The sequence below is a fragment of the Electrophorus electricus genome, chromosome 4 (assembly GCF_013358815.1).
Source record: "Electrophorus electricus isolate fEleEle1 chromosome 4, fEleEle1.pri, whole genome shotgun sequence".
NCBI lineage: Eukaryota > Metazoa > Chordata > Actinopteri > Gymnotiformes > Gymnotidae > Electrophorus > Electrophorus electricus.
Window position 1 is genome coordinate 16,477,130 of NC_049538.1, and position 27,928 is coordinate 16,505,057.

The 27,928-nt window shown below is 40.1% G+C and overlaps 3 protein-coding genes across 8 annotated transcripts in view; 1 reads left to right on the plus strand and 2 right to left on the minus strand.

The window, feature by feature from the left end:
• Positions 1–9,043: 9,043 nt before the first annotated feature.
• zbtb38 (zinc finger and BTB domain containing 38) lies at positions 9,044–21,839 on the minus strand. Of its 3 annotated transcripts, none has more exons than XM_027026354.2 (2): positions 21,791–21,839; positions 9,044–13,399 (listed from the first exon to the last, which is right to left on the minus strand). In XM_027026354.2, the coding sequence occupies exons 1-2, from the start codon at positions 21,803–21,805 to the stop codon at positions 9,521–9,523; spliced, it is 3,894 nt and encodes a 1,297-aa protein (XP_026882155.2). In that variant the 5' UTR covers positions 21,806–21,839; the 3' UTR covers positions 9,044–9,520. The 3 variants fall into 3 exon arrangements, with proteins under 3 accessions (XP_026882155.2, XP_026882157.2, XP_026882154.2); XM_027026356.2 differs by lacking the exon at positions 21,791–21,839 and adding an exon at positions 17,143–18,575; XM_027026353.2 differs by lacking the exon at positions 21,791–21,839 and adding an exon at positions 16,989–17,103.
• Positions 21,840–23,730: 1,891 nt separating this feature from the next.
• On the minus strand, positions 23,731–26,189 carry fbxo36a (F-box protein 36a). The gene is given in 5 exon segments (XM_035525725.1): positions 23,731–23,859; positions 25,296–25,468; positions 25,692–25,765; positions 25,767–25,798; positions 26,094–26,189. Coding segments are annotated over 5 exon segments (504 nt in total).
• Positions 26,190–26,630: 441 nt separating this feature from the next.
• Positions 26,631–27,928, plus strand: part of trip12 (thyroid hormone receptor interactor 12) — a 39,760-nt gene continuing 38,462 nt past the window's right edge. Inside the window, exons 1-2 of one of the 4 annotated variants that reach the window (XM_027026375.2) lie at positions 26,704–26,718; positions 26,908–26,996. The gene's annotated coding sequence lies outside the window, so the exon portion shown is untranslated. Of the gene's footprint in view, positions 26,719–26,907; positions 26,997–27,280; positions 27,537–27,928 lie in introns of those variants that run through there. The other 3 variants (XM_027026373.2, XM_027026377.2, XM_027026376.2) reach the window with 3 other exon arrangements.

Sequence of the window (27,928 nt, forward strand, 5' to 3'; positions counted from 1 at the left end):
CCTGTGGAGGTTAGTGAGTCTGCACAAGAGGCATTAGGCACATTTCCTGCTTGTGTTTGACTTGTGCTCAGGCACGGAAACTCAGTGACATGGTTTCCCTGAAAGGAACATTCATGTGTGATGTGCCAGTAGGTGATGATGCCCCTGTGTTTGTAGTGCTTGAAGAAAAAGTTGTGCCCATTGTTCCTTATTCCGAGATGCCAGATCTCATGTCGCAAAAGGAGCTAGCTGTGGCTCAGAGAGCCGACAGCACCCTTTTACATTGCTTCACCCTCACAGATAAAAAAAAGTATAAAAAGCTACAGGATATATTAGTGAGTATTATGTTGAAAATGAAGTGTTAATGCAGAAGTGGTCTTTGACTGACGCTAGTGAAGAGTGGAATGCAGTGATGCCAATAGTGGCACCAGCTAAATACTGTGCCCATATCTTATTTGTAGTACATGATCACCCATTGTCAGGTCACCTGGAGGTGCAAAAGACCACACAGTGGTTTTTAAAACATTTCTTTTGGCCACGAATCCAAAAAGACATAGTGAACTATTGTCGACATGCCAATTGGTTGGTAAATCAAACCAGGTTATTCCCCCTGCACCTTTGGTTCCAATTCCTGCGGTGGGTAATCCCTAGGAACGAGTTGTCTTAGATTGTCTAGGCCCCCTGACAAAGAAAGAGGCAGGACATCGTTACTTGTTGACTTTAATGTGCATCACCACTAGATACCCAGAAGTGATCCCTCTTCGTTCATTTAAATCTAAAGCTGTGATTAAAGCATTGATTAAGTTCTGTACTACCGTTGGCCTACCTAAATGTATTCAAACTGACAGAGGGACTAATTTCACCTCAAATCAATTTGCCCAAGGTTCATCAGACTTTTAAAAATATGCAGAGGTCTTACAGTGCTGAATATGTTGAAGATTGGGATGGTGTTCCTCTGCTCCTTTTTGCTATTTATGACACGGTTCAAGAATCTTTTGCACACACAGTGCGTGGTCCACTGAAAGTTTTATATGACCAATGGTTGTCATCCAGTCCCAAGAATAGTATCCCCCTTTGTGATTTCGCTGCCAAATATCTGCTTGATAATGGTTTAGCCATCCACAGTAACAGCCTTTGGTGTTTCCCCTGTCTTCTGGTTCCTAAACCTGACGGAACCTTTTGCTTTTGCATGGATTATCATAAAGTGAATGATATTACAGTGCAGAATTCATTCCCCATACCTCACATGGAGGATTGCATCCATAGGATAGGATCTGCTAATTTTGTAAATAAACAAGACCTCCTAAAGGGTTATTGGCATGTGCCACTTACTCCTCAGCTTTTGCGACCCCTGATAATTTCCTGCAGTACATGATTAGCTTGTTTTAAATCTAGACAAATGAGATTTTGGTAAGGGCAAGGTAGCATACTTTGGCCATCTGGTTGGCCATGGGATGATTCATTCTCTAGATGCCAAAGTCCAGGCTATTCTGTCCTTTTCTGTCCCAGACAACAAACAGAGACGTTTTCTGGGTATGGCTAGTTTTTACAGATTTTTTTACAGTTTTTGTAGAAATTTTTCTAACAAATGTACTCCATGAGAGAATTCCCTTTCAGTAGTTTCCTTTGTGCTGGGAGGCTTTTGATGCTATTAAAGCATTATTATGCCATAATGTTCTGGCTGCGCCTGACTTCTTGTCCCTTTATATTGTAGGTTGATGATAGTGGCATAGGTGCTGGTGCTGTCCTTATGCAGGAGGATACCCAAAGGAAACACCCTGTTTGTTATTTTTCAAATACATTTGTAAAACATCAATTGGCATATAGCACCATAGAAAAAGTGGCACTTGCTCTCGTTAGCACTGCAGCATCTTGAAGTATATATTGAATGAGCACGAGCTGTTCCTGTACAAGCCATGAGCCACTCCTGTGCTTAGAGAAAGCATAAGGTGGGCTTGAACCCAGGTCAGCTAGGTGAGGACACCAATAGCTTACTGGGTGAACAATCATGCTCTAACAATAGTGGGCCCAGGTGCAGAACAGTTAGGACTTGCATTAAGTAAAACAAAAGGAAAAAACTAAACACCACCCCGAGCACGAAAAAGGGAGAACAAAGGACGCCACAGGAAGAAATGGCAACCCCGATGCACTGGGGAAAACTCAAACTAAAACTTCCCAAACAAAACCAGAAAACAGGGAGGAACTTGAATGGCTAAGGGAAGCCTCGGGAGAGAGACAGACTCGAGAGAGGAAAACTGGAGAAGGGAGGGGACGTGTAAAAACACTGACAGAGCAGAAAAGTGGCATAGCACAAGGGCTCACAGACCTCAATACCCAGAGTTACCAGATAGGAGCTTGGCTCAAAATTTTAGCAAGGACCCAGCACCAAATGACTGGGTCACTGGGCTTATATAAGGTCTAGCCCAGCTGTTGGGTGTTAAGCCTGATTAGTAGTGTTGTTGACTCGAGGCCTCCCTCTGTTGGCCAGAGGAGGCCTCAGCCTGGTGCCAACCCTTACAGAAAGACAGGGCGAGCAAGAAAGAGAAAGGGAGGGGTAAAGGAGACAAGAAGAGGGATCGGATGACCTCAGGTGACCAGCTTGCTGTCAAGCCATCATATCATGGATGATGAGCAGGGACCTTGCGTTGGGTGCCTGAAGACAGAAAGGCTCCAGTGTCTAACACTCCCCCTTTTAGGGCTAGGCGGTATCTACCTCATCACTGAGCAATGCCAGGGCGTTTTCAGTCCTATTGGCTAAATTAAGTACCTGCCATGCCAAACCATTAATTTTGTTAAGGGTATTATTAACTATCAAAGTGGGTAGGCTGGAATATGCCATCTTACCGCATATCCACATGATGGCTGCAGGTGCTCCAGTGCCCAGGATTACAGGGCCATTGCCCTGCAGTTACACACTGGTGGTAGGAAGTGGCTCCCATTCTGTTCAGGTGTGGGTTTATCTCTGTTTCTAACAGTGTAGTCATTGTATGTCATCTTTTTGTTTCTTTTTTGTTTGTTTTGTTTGTTTTGTTGGCCTTGGTCACTCCTGACGCTATTGCAGCAGATTCTTGTCTTTGAACACCAAAATTTGTAAATACGGTAGACCTTTGCTGTCACCTTTATTGCCTGGTTTGCATTCCATTATTCATTTCTACTGCTGTAACACTCAAACCACATGGTCTCCCAGCCTAGACAGGGTCGTAACATCAGGAAGATTTGACGTTGTGCCGGTAGGCAAGAGTTTATGAGAAGAGTAAAGGTCACAAACTGCTTGAACAGGCCAATTACAAAAATGTGTCAGTAGGTTGATGATTCATATCTAACCCTGAAAATAGAATAGGAAATATAAATATCTTTTAATTATAATTTGTGTATTACATAATTCTTGTAATTGTTATTGTGATAATGTGTGATGATGATTGGGGGCTGAGATGAGAGATTTAAGTTTGTTTAAATGTATTGTCACTAATTATGGTGAGCGTGGTTATGATTAAATATATTATGTGTACTGTCTGTTGTGTGCTTGGAGGGGATGTGTTGGAGTCTTATTTTCTGTTTATTGCTGTTTGTTCTTCATAATCAATGTGGTCAAGGCATGTTAGCAAGAACTCAAAATTACCTTTGCCACCTCTAATTCCAAAGGTGCATCAGAATCAACTCAAACCATTTTTAGTGCCAAAATCTTATAACAATCCTTGAAGAAAAACCCCTTTATTCTCAACAATCATGTATTATAGCTGCAAATATTTCTGTGGCAGCTAAACTACTCCTTGCTGTATCTAAAACTATTTTGGAATATGGTTCCAAAGTCATATAGCTATCTAGGTAACAGCGTAACTAACAATTAGACTGTAACAGTGAGCGCTAGGCACATTACGAGCGAAAAAAGTCTGGTCACAGAAGAATTAAAACACTCTTTTTTGTGTGATTTTATTTTCTGATTTGCAAAGAAAGAAAAGCTATAATTCTATTTTGCATTTTGTACCTGATTTCTGTTTCTTGTTATTGGATTTGGAAATAAAAATCAAGCAACCATCAGTTTTTCATTTTTAAATTCTGAAATGAAGAGATTGAATAAAAAGTTCACAGGACATAACGCATGTTTTCCATGAAAGAGTATGCACCTATTTTGTCAGAATAAAATAAAGAAGAAAACATGTTTTGTTATTATCTGATTTTTATTTCCAGTTGGACATGGATTGAAAAGAAGATACATAGATTTTTTTTATAATGACCTTTTGGGAAACAGCCTACAAAGACGTATACTGGAAAGAGTGGAACATCTGCTATGAAGTGAACTTTTCAGATGGGTTAGAACTACATATTACCTCTAATCACAGAGGAAGCGGTGCAAAGGGAACTGCACCAGAATGAATCAGCTTCTGTTTTGAGAATTTTAAAATCTGTAGGTCTGTGTTTTGTTCATGTACCTGACCCACACCAAAGACACACATTACCTCCTCTTCTGTGTTTTATTTGAACCTAAACAAATTATAATTGTAAGTTCCACATATAATATTTTTTCCACTCAAACTATTGTGATAGTTTGATAATTTACACTTAATATGAATATTTGGTTAACAAGTGGTAATAGGTGGCCTACTGACAATAAAAAAAGAATAAATGACAAGAATATTGACAAATGTCAAAGAAAGTATGTTTGTGTTTTACAAAGAACTGTAAAACAGCCCACCTGCGGGATATGCCACCCCTACATACATATCACACTTGCCCTGCTCCCAATCACCTGATTATTAACCATATTTAGTCAGTTTGTGGCTGTGCTCTTTTGTTGGTTCCTTTATTCTGCAATGGAGAATAAAGACCCTCCTTTACAATACTCCCGTCTTGTCACAGAATTAACTTTATGGGTTTATGTAATTATTATTTTCTCTCTCTCTCTCTCTCTCTCTCTCTCTCTTATATTTACAAGTTAAATCCCCATTAAGACTGCACTATTATACATATGTTAGTTAAAATTAATTATAAGATTTTATTATGCATACTTCAGAGAAAATAATTGTTAAATATTTTTAAGAAAATTTTGTAGGTAGTCTTATTTGCAGCCACAAGCTTTCCACAATATTTGATGGTGCTTCTATTTGCTTCATATATCAGGGAAGATGCCTGATGGGAATGTAGTGAGTGATCACCTAATGGGAGCACAGCGAGTGCCCTGGACTGGGATGAGCTTCTTTCATTGGCGATGGCTGCTCTGGGTAAGCAGCAGCAGGAGCACAGTGAGCTCCAGTCTATGGATGACTGCTTTGCCCACTCTGTGGACAGCCTCTATGTGAGTCCATGCACCCAGGCTGGTGAGTGCTGAGGCCCTCCATAGCCAGAGGGGTGTTTTGCCATATCACCATCCCTGAAGTGTAGAGTGGAGCTACTGATCCTTCTCTCATGTCAGTGATCATGCAGGGTGTGAGGGGTTTGTGGTCCAATGCATGGTCTAACTCTATTTCACTTACCAGCCCGGGCTGCCTGACCAGCCTAATGTGGTGATCATTTTCTCCCAACTCATGGGGAGGCTAAGGCCTGCGAGACTGTACTGGTATCTTGCTTCTCTCTGCTGCTTTCCAATTGAAGAGAACTGAATGCGGTGTTCCACCATCCGTGCTGGGGTAGGGTTTCTGGCTGAGCCCTGCTGTGTCTGAGGCAGGGCTCCCATTCAGCGGTGGAGTATGCAGTGGAATTCTAGACACTGGCTGGACATCTCCCATCTCAGCAATGTTTTGTGTGCCAGTGAAGTTGTTGCACAAAGGGCACTCTTCTCTTGTTTCAGCTGTAATCTACTTTGGAGCAGCAGGAAACTTAATGGACTGGATCTCAATGGACTGGAACAGGAAGCTGCTGCTGCTGCCCCCCCACTGCATGTGCATGCACTGGATGGAGGTCCTGTGGGCAAGGGACATATCACGTTACTCCCCATGTCTGGCTATACGCAGATACAGCCCACAACTTGCACAGTTATTTTTATTTATTCCCCTATCCATTCCAGCCAATCACACTAGGGCTCCCCTGGCTTACGTGCAAACGATCCAGATATTTCCTGGTCACGTAATCAGATCATACAGTGTGCTCCTTCTTGCTGCCTCAAAAGAGGGCCTTGCCTCTCCTGGTCACCTTGGCGGAGAGCCTGGAGGCACATAAAACCATCCCCATCCTTGTTCACTGCAAATAAGACTACACCATCAACCTGAAGAAGATAGCTGTCTCCCCTAGGTGCTGGGTCTACCCTCTCTCCCAGGATGAAGAGAAGGTCTTGGACCATTACCCTGAGGTTTTAGCCCAGGGTTACATCCACCCCTTCAACTTACCTGCTGTAGTGCTCTAGTTCCTGCTGCTGTTAAGCAGCTGAGGAAGGGGGGGGTCAGTTCTTTGCTAAAATAGACTTGCATAGTGCCCATGATCTTATTAGGATTAAAGAAGGCAATGAATGGAAGGCAATGAATGCAGCTACAGCACTTCCTGGGGTTAGCAAGTGGTGGTTCATCCAGTCCTTTAGCACCTTGGCTAAGCTCATAATGGACTTGTTCCACAGACAGGCAACCCCCCCTAAAATGGACCCTAGCAGTAACTGAAGCCTTCACTGCACTCATGAAGGCCTTCACTAGTGCACCAGTACTGCAGCAGCCTGATCAGACCAACCCCTCTGTTGTCAAATAGACATAGGGATGTAGGGGTGGGAGCCATGCTGTCTCAGCAGTCAGGGTCAGAAGCCCAAACATAAGCTAGTAGCTGCCTTCTCCCAGAAGCTGACCCCAATGCAGCAAAATTATGGGGTTGGCGACTGGGAGCTACTGGCAATGAAGATGGCCTTTGAGGAGTGGAAGCACTGACTGGAAGGAGCATGACACCACTTGTTGGTCATTATGGACCATAAAAAAATAAAATACCTCCAAACCACCAAGAGGCTAAACTCCAGCCAGGTTCAGCAGTTTGTGCTCTTCTCATGGTTTACATTCCAAGTCACCTACAGACCAGGATCGAAGAACATGAAGATGGAAGTTCTCTCCTCACAGTACAGCACCAAGGCATGTCCCACCATCCAAGAACCAGTTCTCCCCCTTTTTGCTTTGTAGGGGTTATTAGCTGGGACCTCAGTTGTGACATTGACGCAGCAAACCCTTACTGACCTCCAGGCCGGCTTTACGTTTTGCCGCAATGTCGCACATTGCTCATCACCTGGGCATACGCTTCACTAGGCTCAGGACACTCAGGCTCCATGTGTACCTCTGAGCTGTTGGCAGCACAGTCCTGGTAGCCAGAGATGCAAAGGACATTGTGAAGCATGTTGCATCATGTGCAGAGTGTGCACAAAGCAAGATACCATGCACACCCTCAACCAGTAAGCGACTTTCCCTCCCAACGGCAAATTGTCCCTGGTCTCACCTGGCTCTTGATTTTGTCACGGTCCTCCAGGCCTCTGAGGTAAACATGGGCAATCTCATAGTTGTTGACTGAAGATGGTCTTGAAGATGGTCTGGTTCAACCCCCTCCTGATGCTTCCTACCGTGCTCAAGATAGCTGACTTGCTCTTCTGCCACATCTGAATACTCGAGTGGCCTAAAGACACTGTGTCAGACCAGGTATTTCAATTCACTTCCTGGGTATGGCGGGAATTCTGGGGAAGTTCAAAATAATGGTAAGCCTCACCTCAGGCTACCATCCACAGACTAATGAGCAGGTGGAGAGAGTGAACCAGGAACTAGGGAAATTCCTGCACCTGTACTGTCAAGAGACCTGATGCTGCTATCTTCCCTGGGCAGAGTATGCCCAGAATTCTCTCTAACATGTGGGTATGGGACCCACGCTCTTTGAGTATGTCCTGAGATTTCAGCCCCTGCTGTACCTGTGGAACTCCCCAACCTATGACCAGCCTGCTGTCCAGATGTGGACTCACAGACGATTGTGAAAGGCCATTGCAACTTTCAAGAGCAAGGTGGAGCAGACCCCTATCTACTGAGATCAGGTGTGGGTAGCAACCAAGGATGGTCAGGGGGGAACCCAATGGCAAGCTTGCCCCCAGTATGCAGGTCTGTACACCATCCTCTGCCATATAAACAAGGTGACCTACAGGGTTGGCTTGCTGGGCAGCTGCTGTAATATCGTTGGCTTTCCACATCTCTGCCCTGAAGCCTGTGGTTGTGGGATCCCTTGAGGAGAGCAGTGGTGCTGCCAGATCACCACCACCACTGGTGGAGCTCGAGGGGAGTCCAGTGTACAGGATGAGTGCCCTGCTAGACTTGCAGCAAAGAAAGAGGCAGCTGAGGTAACTCGTGGAACGAGAGGGGTATGGCCCAGTAGAGAAGAGCGGGGTGCCTGCCTGGCTCTCAAATCCTGGATCGTGACCTGGTAGCCTACTTACTTCCATTGGGTGCACCAGCCTAAAACAGCTCCCTTTCACAATGCGTTAGGCACATCACCCGAAGGACACCAACTACACACACACACACTGCTCCTCCCAATGACTTGATTATTAACCATGTGCACCCTTGCCTAGTTTGCCTTCTTTGTTTCTCATCTTATTTAAAGCCCACAGGTACACTTATCCAGTACTGTACATTGCTCGCCTACCATTAGCAATTATCTGTTTCTTTTATTTAGACAGCTCACTGCTGTGATCTTTTGTTTATTCCTTTATTCTATGATGGGGAATAAAGACACTCCTTTTCCACAGTTGTGTCTTGCTCCCTCCCTCCCAACATCACAAAATGAACTTTATTTATTACTTTAAATTATATTACTATTATTTATATATAGTTTTACTACTTAATTCCTAAGGATTAAGACTGCATTATTATTCATGTTTTATTATTTTATTATTCATAAAATTATTTGTAAAGATTTTATTATGCATCTTTCAGAGACAATTGTGTTAAAGAATTTTGAGAAACATTTTGGAAGTAGGCTTGTTTGCAGCCACAGGCTTGCCACAATGTTTGATGGTGCTTCCATTTGGAAGTATTCGCTGGATATGCCAGGGAAGATACCTTACATTAATAACTATCAGTGACTACACTATACTTACTCATAAGAATACAACTCATCAGAATTTGGATCTGGTGAAAAGTATATAATCAATTGTACAATTGTTTGTGAAGACTTTCCTGTAAATGTATTAAATGTTGTGAATGTTAAGCAGTAAATAGAACAGTTGAGTTGAATACAGTGCAGGAAGTTGCAATGCAGCTTTCTTACAGTGAGTATTAAATGTGATCAGCACATGCAGCCAATAACCCATTTAAGCTAATGCATAATGAGCAATGACTTCCATGTAATTCACAGAGACAAATAAAAACTTACAAAAATAACTTTTTTTGTCTCGTAGAAAAAATGAAAAACTACAAACATTATTTTGTGTGAACAAAAAAATACTCTATATTTATACCATTGCTTTATGAGTGACAATAACACTTTCAATTATGCTGTACAATTTCTAAAGTGCAACTTGATATTGCAAGGTAAGTCATTCTCATTAACATCATTTCAGTTTACTATGTGACATCAACAGGCAATGAATTTCCTTCCTGCAGAATCAGTTGTGGGTGTAAAAAAGTGATTCCTCTTTGCACAAATGCCACTCTGACTTTGGTGACTGCAGGGAGGCTCCTGTGGTAACAGGCACTCTTCTCAGGTATGTTGGATAGGGCCTGGAATTGTTCAGAGGGTAATTTGTTTCAGAGTTGGGCAGTGGACCCTTTTGGCGTTCTGTCTCAGCCCCCACAGAGTCCTGTCTGTGCCTCTCCACACTAAAGTCTTTACAATGTTCCAGAATGTTTTTTTTCTTAGCTTTTTTCCTCTGAATCTCAGGGAGGATGGGAGAAAAAGGCCTGTTGCCTTCACAGCAAAATGACAAAGAGGTTTTCTTGAACATGTGGGTGGTTTTATGAAAAATCCCTTCCATTTCTGTTTCTACTGGTTCCTCTGTTTTTGAAGTGCGTGGTGAACAGATCTCTGCACTTCCCCATGGGGCAGGTTGGTTCTGTCCTTTACTGTCCTTCACAGGGGAATATGGCTCAGCAGTGACTTTATTCTCAGTGTTCTTTAGCTGCCTTACCCCTATGGTGTTGCTGAAGTGCTTGTTGTCATGCATGCTCAGTAGTGCTGCAGACTTGCAGACTTTAGGGCTGTAGCGACAGCTCCGTCCAGTATTGAGTTTTTCTAAATGTTTTGCCTCATGGCTTTTTTTAGTGGCAAGGTACAGAAACCGTTGTGGGCAGTAGGAACAACGGTAGCGTTTCTCAGTGCTCAGACTGCAGGCTGCCACATCCGAGCTGAAGCAGGAGCCATTCTCTGTGCATCTCTGGCACATAAAGTCACCATTTTTGTCTGTGAATGCTAGATCTGCACTGGGACACTCCTCCAAGGGACATTGTTTACCACATATCTTGCAGTGAGGCTGATGGCAGCTGACAATATGCATGCTGAGGGAGGTTGGAGTAGAGAATGAGCTGCTACAGCTGTGGCATGGGAATGCCTCCTTTGGGCCGTGACTCCTTAGTTGCCGCCTACACTCAGAGCTCTCTTCTGGAATACTTTCTTCTGAGCTGCGGCCAAACTGTATGAAGTCATCACCATCTGGTTCAGGTGACAAGGGCTTTGTATAGAACTGTACAGATTTCATCCTTTTTTGTTTTGATCTTAATTTTTTGCCTTTCCTTTTAGGTTTATATTTATAATATGGACGCCATAGTTTGTCATTTTCAGGATCATTCACATCATCATATGGCTCGTTTTCTGTAACCGATGTTGTAACCTCTGCCCGTAAGCGCAAGCTTGGGCATCCTATACTGTTCTGTAGTGGACTACTTTGATCCTCAACTTTTTTCCAGCTTCTCCTCTTTTTCTTCTTTGGGAACAGCTTTGAGCCTTTAATTTTGCGCCGAATAATGGCCTCATTGCCAATTTTCACAGTTATCTGGCACAAGGGCAAGACTTCACTGTTCATAGATGGACCAGGACAGGCCGGTTTGGCAATGTATGTTTCCGTTTTTCCAGCAGGACTGAGGCTCTGTGGTAGTTTCTCTGGCCGTGGCTGGAACAGTTGGTTAGCCATTGCTTCAATGGTTTGTGCTGCTGCTGATAATTCACTAAGCTTACTCAAGCCCTCAAATGAGCAGACAGGTGGTATGTTAAGGAAGGGCAAAACATCTCTATTTGTGGTGCTGCTGTTCTGTGTATGAGATGAGTTATTTTTGTGCATTACCATGGAGGACTCTGCATTTTCTTGTGTTGTCACTGAGGATTGGTACCCATAACTGAAAACAGGTGATCCAGTGCCCTCGAAGTTCTGTAGTCTATTTTTTATAGCATTATTAGTGGCATGCAAGCCTCCCTGTTGTGGACAAGTCACAATCCTGTCAGCTGTTAAAGCCAATTCTTTATTTTGGTCACATGGTTGGTCAAATGTAATACGAGGCATTTCAGAAGCCACCATTTTAGGGGTTGCCATGAAAGTCACAGGCATTGAGAATAATGACTGACCACTAATGGCACTGTCTGCCACTGTAGGATCTGTACCTTCCAGTGAAGCAGCTGGGGAATTGGTGTCGAGTACATCAGAGAAGGACTGTTCATGGTTGCTCATGCCCTCAGAGTAAGTTTGACTATAAGACTTGTACCTTTTCTTTCTGAACTTCATTGGTAAAAGTCTGTAGAGCTTTATAGGATAAACACTTCCCTTCAAACCACCATTAGCTGATTTTTTATTTACTGCCAGACGTGGGTCAATGCCATGGAATGACTTCTGGTGGTTCTTGAGAATGTAATAAGTCATGAATGTCTCCAAACAGAAGATGCATTGATAGCGTCGCTCACCTGTGTGCCAGATCTCATGTTTGGTACGGTATTCTGCTAGAGCAAAAACCTTATTGCAGTAATGGCAAGGATATGCTCTCTGCCATGAGTGCACATTCTCATGTCTTTTTAGGCTAGACAAAGTCACATAGGCTCGTTTGCACATGCTGCATTTATATGCCCGTTGACTGTTTGATTTTGCAATTCCATCTAGAGGCGTTTCCAATGGGCATGTGAGTGTGGGATCCATTACTGGAGGTTCCTGTCTATCAGGAATAGGGAAAACTGTATCATCCTTTCTGAATGTATTATTTGAGTCTAGACTGACTGAATCCTTTTTGCCATTCAACTCCAGCTCTGGTGGGCCTTTCATACACACCTGTTCATGATTGTGCAACCTTTTTAAGTGCATGAAATTTTTGTGGCAATACTTGCAAAACAAATGACTGACAAATCTTCTGTTGTGGATTTGCATGTGGATAGTGAGAAGTGCTAAGTTGCTGAAGGCCTCAGTACATTGCTGGCAGTGGTAAACTGAAGCAGAGCTTATGTTTTCAGGAATTAAAGAGGGTGGATCAGCATCTTGTGGGGGTGTAACCTCAACTGGAGCCAACAAGTTTGGGGAAGAACCACTCAATGCAGCTGGAGACTGCACAATAGATGAAGGGTCAGGAACAATATTTTGTACCACAGGGCTTCTACCGGGATTCTGAATGGATACTTTTGTTTCATCAGATATGGAGGTTGTGCCTTTGCGGTGGATGTGGCGCTTCTTAAGGGGACCAATTCTATTGATGGTGAGAGTCTTAGATGGTATCACTACAGGTCTGATGTTGCCTTTATCACATAATTGTACCCCCTCTTTGAGGTCAGTACTTTGATGGCCTTGGCTCACGGCATATGAGTGTTCAGACAGGGCATGTGTGGGTTCAGTCATGGCATAGTTGGGGTCACTTTCTGTTGAGGGCATGCCTGGTGCTGTGCAGACAGATGGATGGTTACTTGTGTCTGGTGATTGGGGACCATTGTTACTCAAGTTCATTGGGGTAAACGGGTTGCTAATTGCTGCCACTTCTGTAATAGAGAAAGCATTAGTTATTCGTGGGCCTTTAGAACAGTCCTGTTCCTCAAGCCGTTGCGTCTCCTTCTTCAGTGCACAAGTTCCAGACAGTTTTAGCTGACTAGAAGAGCTCTCTGAGTGAGTACAGGCCAGTCTTTGGAACACCTCAGACTCCTGAGGTGTCTCTAGTAGCTTCTCTAGAAAGGGGATCCCTAACCTTTTCCCAGCAGCTACCAAGTTCTTGTTGTTCTCTGTGTTGGCTGACTCCACCCTGGAAGAATACATGAAGTTGAGAATGCTGGCAAACACCTCAGACTTTAGGTCTGGAAGCTCCAGCACTTGGCCAGACATGAAAGTGTCTGAGGCTGTGAAAGCATTGTGGAAATATCCACTAGTGGCAGCCAGGATGTTCCGGTGAGCACGGAATTTGATGTCCTCCACAACAATAGTGACATCGCAGAACAGGCCTTGTAAGCGTTGTTCACTCAGCCGAGTGAGGATTGTGCTGGGGTAGGAGTTTTCAGTCATTCCATGAGTGCTGGACTGGACCACCATCATCTGCAGGGAGGATAACAGAAGAAATAATCACAGTGTGTAGAGTGTTATAGAGTAATTCCACAATTATGTTTATTATTTCTCATAACAGTAGTTGTATAATAGTATTATATTTTTTTATTTGTGCATTTAGTTGTGCATTTTTAGCTTGAGAAGAAGTACGTACATAATAGACTGTAGACTGATGTGTAAAAATGGAAATTATAACCAACCATTTCGAATTAAAACCACAGCACAATGTGTGAATATTTTCTGAATCAATAAAAAGAGATGAGTGCTTTCATTTAATTATTAATATTTTCAGAGCATTCGACATGTAAATTGCTTGCAAATTCATATAAACTCATACCACTTTATATTGTGCATTCATATTATTCTTCCCCAAGTGTGCAACATTTTTAAAAAGACATTGAATTAGTGAATTAAGGTGCATGAATCAATGTTTTTCAGCATACTTGACTACAAAATACACCTTATTATGTCAAACACTAGGGGGCAGCAACGCTCAGACATTTGAATCTATATGCAAACTTCTAAGTACACATCACTAAATGTTTATCAGCTGACTACTTGCAGAGTACCAGTCAGACCAAGCCAAGATACACCAAGTCTTTACACAAATGAGCCTCTTAAATGTCTTTCAACTTTAAGAATTATGGTTTAAATAAAGAAATGTAAGGCATTTGAAATAGTTTGAAATATTTATTAATAACACGAGGAAGGGATTGCAGAGTTTTGTTTTGTTTTTTTATAGCAAAAACTGACAGTTCACTTGATTCAACAGAGTAGCTCTTACCACTTAGCACCATGTAACATTTTATCAAAACTGATGGAAAGTTGTGTATATCCAATCCAATACTACTAAGAAAAACTGCTATTTTAGTACAACTGTTTCTTTTTATCTACTGTATCTATCTTGGTAGATGAGATGTTTACTCAGACAGAGGTAGACTGAGCATGTGCTAGTCATCTGGTTTAGAAGCAAACACCTGTGGGAGTGTGGGAGTTGCTGCTCTGGGCATGGAGACAGAGTGCAGGTTTCTGCTGTGAGTGATGAGTACTATTAGAAAGAACATGCTCAGAAATTCACTCATACTCTTTTGTGTGTGTGGTGTTCTTTTAGATAAATGGTGTATCCATTCCCTAACAGAAGTCTCACACATGGTTTGAGTAGACAATACATTGTTGTTTAGGAACACAGGGAGTAGCAGAGTGATAAGGAAGAAGACTTTTTCAGAAGTCTGTTGTTTTCCTTTTGATGGTGGTCCTAACTAATGAGAGTGAGAAGGTGTGTAAGACAGCCACTTTGAGGGCCATAAACTTTAGAGGTTAGCAAAAGATAGGTAGGCTGGGACGTTTCAAAATACTGTAATGGTGATCCTTTGCTGGAACTGAAAACAGTCTTCACTGGGACTGGAATGATGCAAGTAAATTGTCTACACTCTTGGCAGAACACTGTCTTGTTTTATGAAGTGGCATTTTCAATTTAAAAAAAAAATCATTAGATCTGTTTATTTCCTTCCACAGAACACATCTCTAACCAGAAGCTGTCTTTAGGAAAGAGCCCTTGCCTTATACACAGAGATAACATCATAGTCAACCTGCTGACTCAGCACTTTCACATAAATGAAGGTCAGTCTGTCTCTCAGTCACACACTCTGCAAGATCACACATCCTGTGGATGTGAGAGAAGTGGGTCAATAATTCTGCATTTTCTTTATGATGTGCAGGATACAGGAGAGATAATGAGAACTGAAGTGAGTCTCTCCACTGTCATGTGAGTCATGCATGCCTTCAAGTTTTATATGATTAAAGATAGATGGCTTGACAAAAACATGAAATGTTTTAAAGACATTTAATTATAGCCTATTTTTGTTGTGCAGGTATTTAATTTATAAAAATGGTTTCTACAGAGATAATGTAAGGTGATTCATTTGAAAATGAGTTTACCATTATAATACCCTTCATGCTTAGATTTAGAAAACAATTCAACAAAATGAATTAAGACCTCAGAGTACATGAAACTAATACATAAAACATGCCAGTTAAATGTCACATTTGAATTATATAGTCTCCTGCATGTTTTAACCACTGCTCCACATCAAATTATTAAGAAATAATAGAAATAATTAACTACCCTAACCATCACACATGTAAAATGTTTCTGATGAGCAGAACTCCAGTCAGTCACTGCAAACCTGGTTGCAATTATTTCTCTCGGTTTATTTTTCTCTCTGGCACAATGCATATTACTTTTTTTGTCCCCTTCTTTGTCACATTCCTTTTGTGTCATTGGTCTTTTTGTCATTCTTCTCTTGGATTTCTGTCTTTAAATTAGTTGTTTCTCTCCCAGCCAGAATCTCACAAATTAGCTTTTACACCTGTGGTCATCTGCAGCATGATGGCATTGCACTTAATCTCCTATGTCAGTGTCATGGTGCAGTAGAAGTAGCAGAGTGCTCATTTCCTTACCAGCTGAGCAGCCATTTTAAAACCCTGATGGGAGGTAGCCTTGCTACAGGTAAAATGGCTGCCAATGTACTGCTACTTTAGCCATCAGTTCATATTGCTGTCAACGACTGAGTTGCATTAAATTTCAAATACATTGCTTTTCGATGTTTATTACTTTTCAAGAAGATGAGCTGGTTTAATTTGTATGCAGTTGGTGCAAGCTAACAAATGGTTATTGTGCAATACATATTGCTCAAAGGGAGTATAAACTACCAGCAAAGCTCAACACAGCAGAATTACACAGCAGAAAAAGCCACAGTCCATCCACCCACACAACTCTGCAGCCCGCATTGATGAGGTCTCGGACAGCAGTGTGTGACCAGCAGGATGTCTTATGGTTGCTTTTAATATACATTTTCATAAATTAATAACATTGTATATTAATTTATATAGTCTAGCCACTGCACCTAAGCTGCATTCTGTATACATTGCTGGAGATGTTTGATTACTATGGGGTGCTGCTAGACTTGTGGGAGAGACCGAGCTTTTAATCGGTGCAAAAACATTTGCTAGTCTCTCCATCTAACAGGCCTCCGTTGTCATGGCAACATGCTGTGGCGCAGTATTTATTGTGCATGAGCTGATCGGTGGACCATGCACCGCCCCACCAGGGAATTTGTTATAGCTCTGCTGAAAGCTTCGCATTAAGGAACCATATAGAATTTAGCAACACAGACAGAGTTGCTGATCGGCTCTGTGTGTTTAAGACTGTGTGTGTGTCTCATCTGCAGTGGAAGCAAAGCTACTGGACTGCCCTTTCTACTTGCAGTGTGAGCTTGCTGCATCTGTTCCTGCGATGGCGGCGCTAATCTGAGTTGGTAACCCACTTTTTAAAAAACACTAGGATTGCATTGTGTTTGTTGTTGCTATTCATGCTGTAAATGTTTTACGTAATGATTTAATACTGTTTTGTAATACTTCATAATACTTGTTGTTTTTTTGCATTCGCAGAAAAATTCTTGCTCATCAATGGATGTATCAGTCTAGCCACACCCTTGTTATACACCCTGCACAACAGCAGCAAAGTGAAACACAGTTATTCAGAGTAGCATATGAATAAAAATAAAATCCCCTTTCCTACCTCAGACAGAACACTGCGAAACAAGACCCGCTGCCATGTTCTCATATGAGCTGTCTAGTCATACAAAGAGCCAGAAGCTCATCACTGAGCTCTGCAGCTTAAGTCCTAGCAATTTCTACAGTAGCCTGGAGAAAAGGAAGCATGCTGAACATACCTTTATTTCTGTTCATCAGAGAGCGTGACGAGGCAGAGTGACAGTGCAACACATCACACTCTCTTCCACTTAAGGGTGAAAAAAATGGTTTCACAAACTGCAGACGAAATTTTTTTTTTGAGAATGACTCGTTGCTTGCTGCTCAGTTCTCCTCTCACAGGATCTTAAAGTCTCTTTCTCTCTCTGTCTTTCTTCGTTTCTCTCGTTTTCTGTATCTCTCTCTCACTCTCTTATAATGCCATGCTATCAGTACCCTCTTTCCGCTGGGCTCCTGGTCCAGTGGTGGAAGGGTGGCATCCGCTCAGCTCCCTTCTGCTGGTGGTGCCTGCTGGAGCTTTTGCCTCCACTGTGTGGTTTATAAATAGGTGAGCACTGCTGCTCCTTAGCCGCCTGAGCACAGGCACGCAGCTGCAGAGTAGCAACTTTAGACACCATGGCTGACAGACAGCTATGAAAGAGGAAGAGCAAGAGACACAGACAGCTGCAAAGCTAATGTCAAAAGCACTTTTGGTACAGGGAACTAAAGGAGAAGATAAGGATGGTAAAATTCAAAGCAGCTATACTCCTGCACACTAGGTGGATATGTGTTAGCAGCAGTGCAAGAGCATAGTGGCTTTGGGATTTCCAGAAGTGCAGCAATATGGTGAGATGGGTTGCTGCAAATTTAAGATGGAAAAAAACAGTGCATACACTACATTTGCATACACATGTATACATGCATGACACTCTTTGTCTCATTCTCCCACATATTGTTTTCTTTTTTTCACACACATAGGATAGCACTGCAGGCATTTTAATGCATATTTTAATGCAGCCAAGCTGCATTAAGCAGAATGAGATAGAGTATGAGAGAGAGAGAGATACAGTGAGAGAGAGCATGAGTACATCCTCTGAGCCTGTTTCTCCTGCTGCTTGGCTGAAAGAGGAAAAGGGGGAGTGTACTATAGCAATGGCAAGGCAGAGCAATGGGAGAGGAGGAAGATCATGTGAAAAACAGGAGCAAAGGGTGAAAGAGAGGGAAAAAACAAGAGAGGAAGATGGACAGAAGGATGTTACTGAGGAATGAGAAAGAAGGGTTAATGTAATGAAATATAATAAAAGGATTTTGCTAAAATTAAAAGATGAGAGGTATATGTAGACCGGAAACAAGTGCACTGCAGAGAGAGAGAGAGAGGGAGAGGGAGGAAGTTACAGTGAAGAGGAAAAATATGACAAAAGAGAAAAGACAGCATATAGAGAGGTTGTAATCAGAATCCCAAAATCCCAATTAGACTGATAGAACAGCACTGCAGCAATATAAATACATACAAACACACACACACACACACACACACACACACACACACACACACACACACGTGTGTGTGTGTGTATCCCAGTCTCTTGATTATATTTTTCAACCAATTGTTCAGTACTTATCTACATATGTTAAAGACTGTTCACATTTTCTAGAAATCCTTCAAAGAACAAACACTACCTGCCAACTCTATTTTTTTCAGTGGACATTAAATGTTTATACATGGTTATCTCCAAGGAAGATAGTTTGAGAACATACATATATATATATATATATATATATATATATATATATATATATATATATATATATATATATATATATATATATATATACATATATATACATATATATATATATATATATATATATATACACACACATATACATATATATATATATATATATATATATATATATATACACACATATATATACATATATATACATACATACATATATATATATATATATATATATACATACATATATATACATACATACACACATATATATATATGTATGTATTTCAACTCTAGCCAGGGCTTTAGACTGATTGTATTATAGTATTATTAACTCCTACATATCTATTCTCACATAGATATGTATTTGATAGAGACAAAAAAAAAACAAAAAAAAAACAGGCTCATAACAAATGTTGATAGATGTATTATGCATTTCACTGGCTGTAATGGAAAAAAAACTAAGCATTTTTAAAAAGAAATCATCATTAGTAGCAACTGAAATGTATAAAATAAAAAACAAATATTTTTAAATAAATTGACTTTTTTTTTTACACTTTGCCCTGAAAACATTCACATATATATTGTTACTTAATGAAAAGTACATTAAAAATAGAAATGGTTAAAAATGTATGGGAATCTTCATTAGGCCAGTCCAGTCTAATACTGATTCCTTAAATTCATCCCAAAATCCTTAGATACATCCCATAGCTTTATACATTTTCTCAGACAACAAAAGCTGCTGCATTTTCTATATGTATATTCTGTGTGTATTCGTTCAAATTCATAGTAATGTATTTGTGCAGTGTGTGCATGCCTTAGATGCATTGCTCGTATAGGAAAATTATAGGATGCACCACAGCAGAGACAAGATGTGACTATACTACTTAACGTGCCCCCACAGGGAATTTGTTGATGTCTGGAGTTTGAGACTAATAAAACATACAAACTCAATGACACATATGAACTCATATGACATATAAGAACTCTAAAACACATTTTATACATATTTTAGCACTGCTGTAGTGATTCTAAAGTGTAAGGCCAGTGTTATAGGTTATAAAATGGGTAATATGTAGTTCTATTTGATTTTACATGTAATAGCATTCTTATGTGTGTGTGCTCTGTAGATGTACTAGGTAATTATCCTGGTAAAGCTCTACCAGATCTGTACTGCATCCATCTGCAGGTTGTGGTAGTTTAAACAAAGGCCTATCTATTTACGGTATGTTCTGGCCATGTTATTTACTTATCCAATAACTGGTTCTTGAATTTTTGGTCCTAAATAACAAAGACCCACCAGATGAGGTTTGTTCAGATGACTAGGCCAGATTTTTCTGCAAAATCCATTTTGTGACTGTGCATCTCCAGTTATATGATTAATATATTCAAATATTTAGTATTGTGGTTCAGGTTGATGGAGCACTGATCGTAGTGAGTAGCTGAAACATTTCCTCTGACACTCTGTCTATGATTTTCTCTCACCCTCACTTTAAAATACTTTATCTCACTTTAAAAATGCACATATTTTTGTTAAACACTCTTCGTATTCACAGAGCAGATAGCAGTTTTTACTTTTACTTTGGTTCATGCAGTACATGGTACTCATCAGTGTTATGGTAGTGAACTCTGAGGTTTTTAGTGTGTAGCTGTTCATGTCCACACTTTGCTGGTCCTAATCTGTTTTTTTTATGTTGTTTCTTTTTAATTTCTAAATGGAATATTATTTGGTCTTCCTCACCTTACCCAACCAACTCATTTAAAATAGTTCTGCTTACTTTCTTACACGCCAATAAATTTGAAGCTATTCAAATTGTTTAAGCTTAGGTGTTCCATGTAACTGCAACTCTAATAATTGTTGCAATAATTACTGCTGAAATGAAACATTTACAAAATATAAATATGTTCTAAAGGTGCTATAATTGAACTTATAGTAGATTAGTACATTGAAATTGAGTACATTTAAATTGTGTGTCACTGAGGCCTTGTCAATCATTACCAAAAAGGTATTTTTCTCCAAGGATACATTTTAATGCAGATTTTGTCATCAAAATGCACTTAAAGCCCAAGTTTGCACATAAGGTTATTTATAGTTAAATGCAATGATGAGTAAACAACATTAAATACAATGAGTGTTAAATTAAAATTAAAAATATGCTTTTCAAATCAGAAATCATGTATGCTGACTACAATTCATATGTAGCCTGCTGACTGTGCTCTCAGAAACCTGCATCCTGAAATGAATGCCTCAAAGCCCTTGACTGAATGCATTCTAACTGCAGCATGTTAGCTTAGGATAGCACGTACATTATGTATGTTACCAGGAACGAATTTTTGGAATAGAATTGCCAAATTGCAGTTATTTGTCCCTAATTATCAGTTAGAATCTAATTTAGCCTAATTCTGCATTCCAGTAAAGCAAAGCCCAGTAGATTTTTATTGTACAGGTAACTCAGGTTGTGGGTAAGCATTTTATCTAGCCTATACTCAGCTACCAGCTTTTAAACCACATTTTAGTTAGTAATGAGTCACAGATCTATGTGAGTTGAAGCTTCACAGAGCACTTTAGCTTCCACCTAATGGTTGCTCTCAAATAAATATTGCTAGTTAGCTAACTCTGTTAGCTAAGGATCTCTCTAAGTTACTATTCCCACCCTATCACTCACTTCCTGTTCTAAACAGGAGCAGCATTAACATGTTAACACTAGCTCAGCCAGCCTGGAAAGAGGGCATTAGCTGAGAGGAGTCCTATGGATTGTTGTGCCAAGTCACCCTAGTGATAAGATCACTCTCTCTGTCACCCGCCCAAGGTTGTGATACAGCAAGAACATACAAGAACAGGCACACAGCACACCAGTAAGTCCTGTGCCTGTACCAAGCCCTTCCTGTTTCCAAATTTAAATACTGAATATTGTCAAAGCCAAACTCACTGTCACTACAGAGCACAAATATTAACATAAAAGTATCAATAACATCAAACACAAACATCAAAACAACAGATTTCTTACACATTGAAGTTATTTAAGTTGTATCTAGAAATATGACACTGCCTGATTAGATAGCCAGTAAAATGACTGACTTGGAATATAATTAGAAATTCTTTACCAACCTGCAGTTTGTTCATTTTGCTGTTTGTGACCAGGATCACATTTCCTCTGTTCCTTCTCTCAGCAAATGCAATTCTTGACGTGAGCTCAGCGTGCAGTACCACCTTGTGGTCATTATGAAGATCACAGAGAGGTTTTCACCGTAACTTCAGCTCCTCCTGTCTTTACAGATTGCTTTGTATATTACTGATAATTTCCTATCCCTGACTGGTTTAACCTTACTGGTATTTTGCATTATTAACCTGTGGGGTTATGGGGGAGGGGGGTGTCTCTATCTATCTAGTGATTATGCAGAACAGATAAAGCAGCTCCAGCATCTCTGTGGGCTCATTTCCAATGTCAGCTCTAAACCAAACACACACAATTTCAACTTTTCTCAACTTTTTCTCGGATTTTCTCAGTATTCCCTCAGCAAATTGCAGATGTGAACACTCAAATTGCATACTAAAAAACAATACTGAACATTTATTTTCCTTTTTTTCTGTGATGCACCTTGGGGGAGAAGGAGAATGAGATCTAAAACACCATTATAGAGGCAGACAAATACTAAAAAAGTATTAGCTGAAGAGTTCAAATATCTCTTCTGATCTTCCATCTCATACCTAATCTGCTTTTTCCTTTTCATATGGTTATTCTTGTGTCTGGGTTCTTATCTGTCTGGCCTGGTTTGTTTGAAATGGACATACCCAGTCCCTTTAATTGTTTTCTTTTTGTGTGTGTGTGTGTGTGTGTGTGTGTATGTGTGTGTGTGTGTGTGTGTGTGTGTGTGTGTGTGTGTGTGTGTGTGTGTGTGTGTGTGTGTGTGTGTGTAAGGGGGGCTTTAGCACTTCCACAGGCCTCACTTAGATGTATTTACTATGACCAAGAGCCTGTGGGGATGGAAATGATTAAAAAGCTAGAACAGACATATGGAGGTGTCTGTGTTTGGTTGATGCATTGATGTACCTGAAAACAGCATCTCATTAGATAATGTGTGTGTGTGTGTGTGTGTGTGTGTGTGTGTGTGTGTGTGTGTGTGTGTGTGTGTGTGTGTGTGTGTGTGTGTGTTTGTGTGTGTGTGTCTCCCACCATTTAGCTGAGAAGACTGTTTGAGGCTATTAATAGAGCTCAGTCCCAGCCAGGGACAAGCTGTCAAATCCCATTCCATCCACCTCTGTGTCTCTCTTTCGTGAGTGTGTGATTCTGTCACTTTTTAGGATACAGTGTTGAAATTGAAATAAGTTTATTTCAGATCTTTTGCATTGAGTATTACATTTTAACTTATATTTAGTATTCTGCTTATGTTAAAAAGTACATAATTATTTTCTATTTAAACTGATCATTTTTATAACAACTGTTTTCCCTCACATCACGTTACGTTCCATCATCCAATAGGCTAATGAATGTTATGAAATGTTTGCGCCATCTGCTGGTTACTAGTGCTGGTTTCTAACTGACGGTGCCTTTAACATTACCAAAGCCTAAATAGTAACAGAACTAACCGCTAGGGGGTAGAATTGTTACAGGGTTTTAAACGCCAGACATTACCATTCGCTTCGATGTTATATAAAGCAAGAATGAAGGCGTTCAAAGTGATTCTCAGTCCAGGCACTAGGGACCTCAAATATTACACATTTTTGGATTTGTTCTAACACAGCTTTAATTTATTAGGCAATTACCAAACCTCTATGGACTGATATGTTAGATCTAGATATATATCAGTTGCCTCTGAAAGTGATTTAAGATCATGAAAGGCATATAAGTCCATGTGCTTTTTTGTACAGCATTTCCTGTGATTTGAAAAATATTTATGAAACACACATTTGGCACTCCATAAACACTGTATTTGGAAACAAGTTATATCAAAAAACTTGGAATTGTATTCATTCCTTTCAACTGTGTGCATAAATTTAATTAACACTGTCTCAGATGTTGCTGCCAGAGTGATGCTGCCATGGTGACATTAGGTGTGGTAGAAGGTGAAATAGATCCTCCTCCAGCCAATTGCATTGGCCAGTATCTCCATATCTGGTGTGATATCATCGCAGCAGCTCTGTACCGCCTGCTCCCTCAAATCCTTAGAGTCACAAAGCTGTACATAAACAGATATGCACCAGATATTCACCAGCCATTATATCAGAAACATGTACCTTGTATTCACTTACTACTTTATAAGGTACCGTAGATGTTTTAAAATCTTTGAAAATGAGTTTGATTTTGAATGTGAGTCAAATCTGAAGTCTTTGAGGGAGAGGTCTTAACTGAAAATTAATAACTGAAATATGAGTCAAGTCTGAAGTCTTTCCTTTTCATGCTGAATGAAGTGAGATTGAGGATTGGACTTTTGTTGTTCCAATCAAAAGAAAGATCTTCTTAAAGAGGTTGGCCTACTGCATGTGGTATGTGTGGTGTAGATGTTGAGGCCATTATCCACTTCACTTTCTCTGACCCCTAGATGCATAATATAATTCAAACGGGTGGGGAGCTAAGACAATTAAAGAAAGCCAAAACACATTTTTCATGAATTTGACAATGGCACTATTTCAAAAACAAAACAAAATAAAACAAAACAAACAAACAAACAAAAAACAATATAATTTTTATGAATCATTTGTATTCAATTTAGACAGGTCTGAAGTTATTTAAGGTTGAGTTGCAAGTCGAGTCTGAAGCATATTTTTATGCAATTTAAGTATCAAAACTCAATATACTTATGTTTGTAAGTCTATTTTATGTAAATGCATAATGACCAGATATTTGCTTAGTGGACAACTCTCAACAAAGCATAATCTCTCACATGTAGTGGCAGGGTTGTAGGTGTTGAGCATGTCCATACCCTTACTGTACTATTGTTGGTGTTTTTTGCACATGGAAGTGCCAATGCTGTAATAAAAGTGTCTGCCACCCAAACAAAATTGGCCTAAAGTGGCCATTTGATCAGAAGCTAACCACTGATGAAGACCCAGAGTGTGGCTAACACAAACTGTGCATGGTCTCAGGTGGGCTTTAGACTCTATATTACTGTTACTGGTTTAGTAGGGAAAATATTATGAAGTTACACTCTGATAAATCCAAAGAGGAAATGAACCAAACTCAAGCAAATAGCAAAAGGGGTCCAGGCCACAGACAGAGTCAATTCTACACCTAATGCTCACACTAACCTAACTCAGACTAACTCTTGTACTGATAGGAACATGAGGCCATTTAAATTAGTTTGAGTTGAACGGAACATATTTAAAATTGTTATATAAACACTGTTACAGCAAAACCCACCTGCAGAATTTCTTTGAAGCAATGGGTAATTGTCAAACATTTCTCTGTAGAAAATTAGATTCATATTAATCTTAGCTACAGAAAAACAATGCTATTATGCTGCTAACTATATAAGTATGTCAATATTGTGCAAACTTTATTATATTAAATGTAGCATTCAGTGAGGATAGATAAGTCTGGTCAGACCACTCTAGAGTAACTGGGCTGGTCAGAACAATCTGGAGTAACTGGCTAGGCTTTGGATGGGGTTCTCACCTTCTTAAACTTGTGTGAGGTCTGGCTGAGGCGGCCAATGTCCCAGAAAGTCAGGTAAGAGAGGATATGGAGCAGCAATTGGTCAGACAGGCGCTCCAAGTAATTAAAGCATCCTTGGAATAGAGCCTAGCTATATTCCAGGATCCTAGAACCAAACACTGCACCTACCTGGTCTAAAGAAGGTCACACTTGGTATAAGATGGTTGATAGCTTCCTTTACATCTTACGTTTTTGTTGTACCTTAACTTAATTCTGAAGGTATATAACAATGCAACGTTTCTGCAGTTAACCGTGTTTTACATCTGAAGCAGTTTGCATGAATTTGTAATTTTTTTTCTTGTGGTCTCGGCTCAGTTATAGAGTAGAATGAATGATACATAATTTTACAAATCTTACAATGAACTCTAGCATCACTTAAAAACTCATCACGAGACTGTTTGAGCTCCCCATGTGCCAACCCCTGAAACTGTTCTCAGTGAAATCTTCCACCACCTCCATATCACCTGTCCACATATACCAAAAGAATATTGGGATAAATTTTTGAACGCATGGTTATGTGTGATCTTTTTTAATACCCAAGAGCAGATAGATATCTTAGATATTTGTCAGTGAGGTTTTATAGGTGTCATCTATAGCTAATACAACAGATAGGTATTGCTGTTTGTGCTGCTACAATAGCTATCTATCTAGCTAGCTATTATCAATAGCCCTATGCTAAATTTGAACATATCAGATATTTGCAATAGATATAAAACATTTCAAATGAACAGATTCTTGTTACTAATACAGTTATTATACCTCAGTTTTTGTTACAACAAGTTGGAAAAAATATTTTTAAGGACGTTGGCCTTGGCCACTTGTTTCAAACAATATTTCATTTAGCAGAGACGCCATTTTTGGACGCTAGATGGTTACCATGACAACCAGAGCCTTTGACCTAATAATTCGCTTTAAATAATATTTCTCTGAATGTTTAGATTATTCTGTAATGAGCGATCCAGAAACGTTTAAAACACATCATAGTAAAATGTGGAAATAATTCTAAATTTAGCTCTATTTGGCAAAAATCAAGAAGTCATGATATTTTTTTTTAAGATTAGAGGGTCACGACCCAGCGGAGTGATATTTGATAAGGGATTTGTATAAACAAAAGCTATATACAATTTTATACGCATAAATGATGTACAGATTAACATTTTTGCTATTTCTACACGTTATAAAGCTTTTATATTAATTCCCATTTCATCTAACCATTCACACAATATTCTTTTATACCAAAGTAGTTCCTAGCGGAAGAATGGACCGGTCTTGAGCGGAGCTACTTTGCAGATGCAGGTCTCTCAGCTGATGAAGGTAGCCTAGCTTGCTGAGATAGTGGAGCTGCTGCAGTGTGTAACAGCAACTACAACACTGGAACAAATAGGTAATAACTAAATTCAACAGCAGATTTAGTACTGTCCTTGACTGTGGCTTAAAGTTTCGCTTTATGTATTAGTTGCCGAATAATATGACGAAAAACAGGGACCGGTTCGCGGAAAAAATATGGTTTCCAATTGTCATCTCTCGAGTCCTGTTCCTGCTTTCCTGTTTTTTGTGTCTGTGATGCAAGCAGTGAAGAAGGTTCAGAGGCCATTACGATTTCTTTGGTAGACACAATAAACTACTTGAATGATTTCTTGACAACGTGGGTAAGATTTCGAGGTGAATTACACACTCTTCCCAAAAGTAGAACAAACATGTCGCACATAAGTAATGTTAGTTTTTCAGGGAAGCTAGCTATCTCTATGGCTAACCCGGTAGCTTGGTAAGCAGCAAGTTAATGCAGTGTGGTTTCTTGTGAATGCCTAACGACACGCTAGCTAGCTAATAAGGTCACATCTAGCTAGCTAACGTTAGTCTTATTTCAGTTAGCTTGGCCGATGGGATTAAAATGTTTCTCTTATTTGTAGTAACAAAAATAACTTTATATTAATCACAATTAGTTGTCTTGCCTGGCAAAAGTCGAATAGTAATTTAGTAATTATCAACGCCAACTTTGTCATAGCTAGAACTGTATTGCTAGTTAGCTAAGCCAGCTAGCTAGTCAGTTCACTAAAATGGTCATCGCATCAAAACCCGTCTGTTTACTTAGCTAGCTAGTCATTTTGACCTGATCTTGCTCACACACGTCAAGTGTCTTTCTAGTTAATATTAGTTTAGCCTGCTTAAACCACATGCAGTAGGCCGACCTCTTCAAGAACGGTACGTTTATTTTCACGCTATTTGCGACAATGTATTTCTAAGTATTGCAGTGTTGTGCAGTTAGACGTTCTAAGCTTAAATTAGGAAAAAGAAAGTCGCTACTGTGCCGTTGATCGATGACCAAGTTTGTATTTATGTACGTTATCCTAAATTTTAAGGCCGCAAGAGATTCTGCCGTAAAAAAGGACAGATAACAAGCTAGTTTAGCTAGCCAACTGGAAGTAGCCTTATGGATAGTTAACGTTAGCTAGCCAACTGGTTTGCTAGAATAGAATGTGGCTAGCTACAGTAATGCTAATCATGAAAAATCGTATTGTATAGTAACGCCGGACAAGACAATATATCAGTGGTATTTGTTTTGTGAAAGACTTTTGGCGTTTCTACATGGAATA

Coding starts and splice junctions, on each gene's coding strand:
- zbtb38 (XM_027026353.2), bottom strand. CDS start 17,033: ATGAGAACATGGCAGCGGGTCTTGTTTCGCAGTGTTCTGTCTGAG. Junction 13,400..16,988: donor TTCGCAGTGTTCTGTCTGAG/GTAGGAAAGGGG, acceptor TCCTCCCTGCAG/ATGATGGTGGTCCAGTCCAG.